This window comes from Microtus ochrogaster, unplaced genomic scaffold (genome assembly GCF_000317375.1).
Source record: "Microtus ochrogaster isolate Prairie Vole_2 unplaced genomic scaffold, MicOch1.0 UNK74, whole genome shotgun sequence".
In the NCBI taxonomy this organism is placed as follows: Eukaryota; Metazoa; Chordata; class Mammalia; order Rodentia; family Cricetidae; genus Microtus; species Microtus ochrogaster.
Genome location: NW_004949172.1, coordinates 90391 through 93108, shown reverse-complemented (window position 1 = coordinate 93108; position 2718 = coordinate 90391). Strand labels below are relative to the sequence as shown.

The following is a 2718-nucleotide window of genomic DNA, read 5'->3' as shown; positions in this document are numbered from 1 at the left end:
CTTTGACATCCCCCTGTGGAGGAGGAGGATTTAGCAGTTTGAAACAGTGTCCTAGTCAGCATTAACTGTCACCTTGACATATCTGAAGTCACCTGGGGGAAATAAGAGTCTTAATTGAGTCACTATTTTTATGGTTTTGGGCTGTGAACGTGTTCTGTGACAGATTGTCTTAATTGATGCAGGAAGGCTCACAGTGATGTGGGCAACACCATCCCTAAGTAGATGGTTTAGGTTGTATAAGAAAGCCAGCTAAGTATAAGGCAAACAGTGAGAAGATGAGCTAGGGAATTAGTCTTCAAGCAGCACATTTTCTGCCTTGACTTCCTTCTTTCCTTCACTGGGACCCAAACTTAGAAGGGAAAAGCAACCATTGCTCTCTTGAACTGCTTTTGCTCAGGATATATATATTCACAGCTAGAGAAAGAAGTTTAGAATAGTGTACAGGGAAGAGCAGACAACACCTTCATCTGAATCAATGTTCTCTGTACTCAAGAGCAAAGCCCCTCAGCACTCTGTGGGCAAAGAGAATGAATGACTTAGACACCAGAGATTGGGCAGCAAGTGTAGGTGCAGCCCTACATTAGTGTCCCCTCCTTTGAACCTGAAGAAAAGTTTCCTAGTACTTTCCTTTGAAAATTTTGGGGGCATAAGGCTCCTACCGAGGACCCCCATCTTCTTCCAGCTTTATTCCAGGGATTCCCAGGACAAATCTGGAACCCTACATAGACCCATCAAACACTCAATGGAATCAGGAGTCCCGAAGAACACAGTGAACAGGACTACGGGTCCTGCACCCCACCTCTGCTGAGGGTTTCAGGGCAGTTCACACTTAACTTGTTGGCCATGCCTGCTGTAACCCTAGACATGAGATTGCAGTTCTTCCAACAATCTCCAGAGGGTGGTATCAGGACACTCACTCAACAGTCAGAACCATGTTTCTCTGAAAGATGGCCTTGCCTAGCAGACTGGTTTCCATCCCTGTCCCTACTAACGAGGAACTCCCTCCCTAGACCCTACTCTATTTCTTTTGTCCGAGATAACCTCTCTGCCTGGGGAATGAGAGAGTCACCTCCTTCTTGGTATCTCTCATATGCAAAAATAAAATTACCACAAGGGAATTACCTAGCCAAAGGGCAAAGGTAACCTAGGAAGATCAGGGAGGACATGGGCTTACCCAACACACAGCTTGGCCAACACAAGATGTTGCCTTAAAACCCTCCATGGAAAGAGGGAGCCTATAGTTCTTTCAAGGACACACAGGTCACCTCAACTCCAACACCTAGAACATGAAACTCCTCACACAACTTCTGCTTCTGGCCCTCTCTTCTGGATCAGAACTTTGACTGGTGACACTAGTGATACAGGACTGATCTTCATTCCTATTGGTCATCCTTCTGATCTCTTTCCAGCCTTCACAGTCATCTCTGTCACCTTTCTGCTGGGATTAAATAAATGCCACCTTCCCAGAGCATTGGGAACACAGGGCAGACTGGGTGCTCAGCTGGGTCTCTGTGTCACGAGGATGCATAGGCAGGATGGAGGCTCCTTCTTTGATGATGACATACCCAAGGCAGGTCATAGCAGGTGTCCCTGGGATGAGCTGTTGTTCTCTGAGGGCATGGGGATGCTTATCAGCCTTGTTGCTCAATGTGTTACTTGGAGGAGAAACGTAAAGGGAGGTTGAGATGGATGCCAGAAGCACTGGGAGTGGAAGGGACAGAACGGTGTCTTGCACATAAATACCACCACCCACAGCCCACTGCATTCTGGGAAGTGTTTCTGCTCTCAGCTAAGAGGGAGGAAGGACAGCAAAGTGCCGTCAGAGCCTAGACGGAGGACTGCACAGTGAGAAGAGAGATGGGGGTGTCCTTGGTGATTCTCTGCCAAGAGGGAACACTCTGGCAGGGGCTCCTGCTCACAGGTAAGTGGACCCACTCTCTGAGGAGAACTCTGAGCATGAGGAGGGGAACTCAGAAGCAGGCTGGAACCTCCTAAGTAGAATAGGTGCCTGAGATGAGACCCTGGGTTTCTGTTTGCCATCGTGGGGCAGAAGGTACAGTGAGGGACAGAGGCTCAGCAGCCTGGAGCTCTCGGTGGACTGGAGATGATGAGGGGAAGAGAGAAGCCTCCAGCACTCCGTATTCAAAGTGAAGTACTTTGGCCACCATGTTCTGAAGCCTGATGTCTCCAACCACGACAGTGTGATTCTCCAAATAGAAATCAAACAGGCGTGGGCCAGAAAGATGGCTCAGTGTGTGGAGACAAGACAACCTGAATTCAGTCCTCAGCACCCATAGAATAGATGGAAAAAACAGGCTTCTCTGCCCTCCACACAGGTGCCTTAGCTTGCACCCACACAGAGACACTTATCCACATAGGTGTTATGGCATATACTCACACTTGCACACACTGAGACATTTTCCTCCACACAGATTGGTGGCATACCTTTCACATGCATGCATGGAGAGACCTGCCTTCATTAATACATAAATACATGAGTACACTAAAATAATTTAAATCACATTTGAATATAATTACTATCATTAACTCCAAACTGGGAACTATGTAGATAATCCCATGGGGCCATAGGGCCATATTCCTTCCTTCCTTCCTTCCTTCCTTCCTTCCTTCCTTCCTTCCTTCCTTCCTTCCTTCCTTCCTTCCTTCCTTCCTTCTTTCTCTTATTCCTTCCTTTTCTTTTCCTTTATTTCTTTATCT

The 2718-nt window shown here is 47.4% G+C and overlaps 1 protein-coding gene across 1 annotated transcript in view; it reads left to right on the top strand.

Moving 5' to 3' along the window:
- Positions 1-1857: 1857 nt before the first annotated feature.
- Positions 1858-2718, top strand: part of LOC101993224 (pregnancy-specific glycoprotein 22-like) — a gene marked incomplete at its 3' end in the record, with an annotated part of 9383 nt that continues 8522 nt past the window's right edge. The window contains exon 1 of the mRNA XM_005370322.2: positions 1858-1921. Within this exon, the coding sequence (XP_005370379.2) occupies positions 1858-1921 (64 nt within the window). The remainder of the gene's footprint in view (positions 1922-2718) is intronic.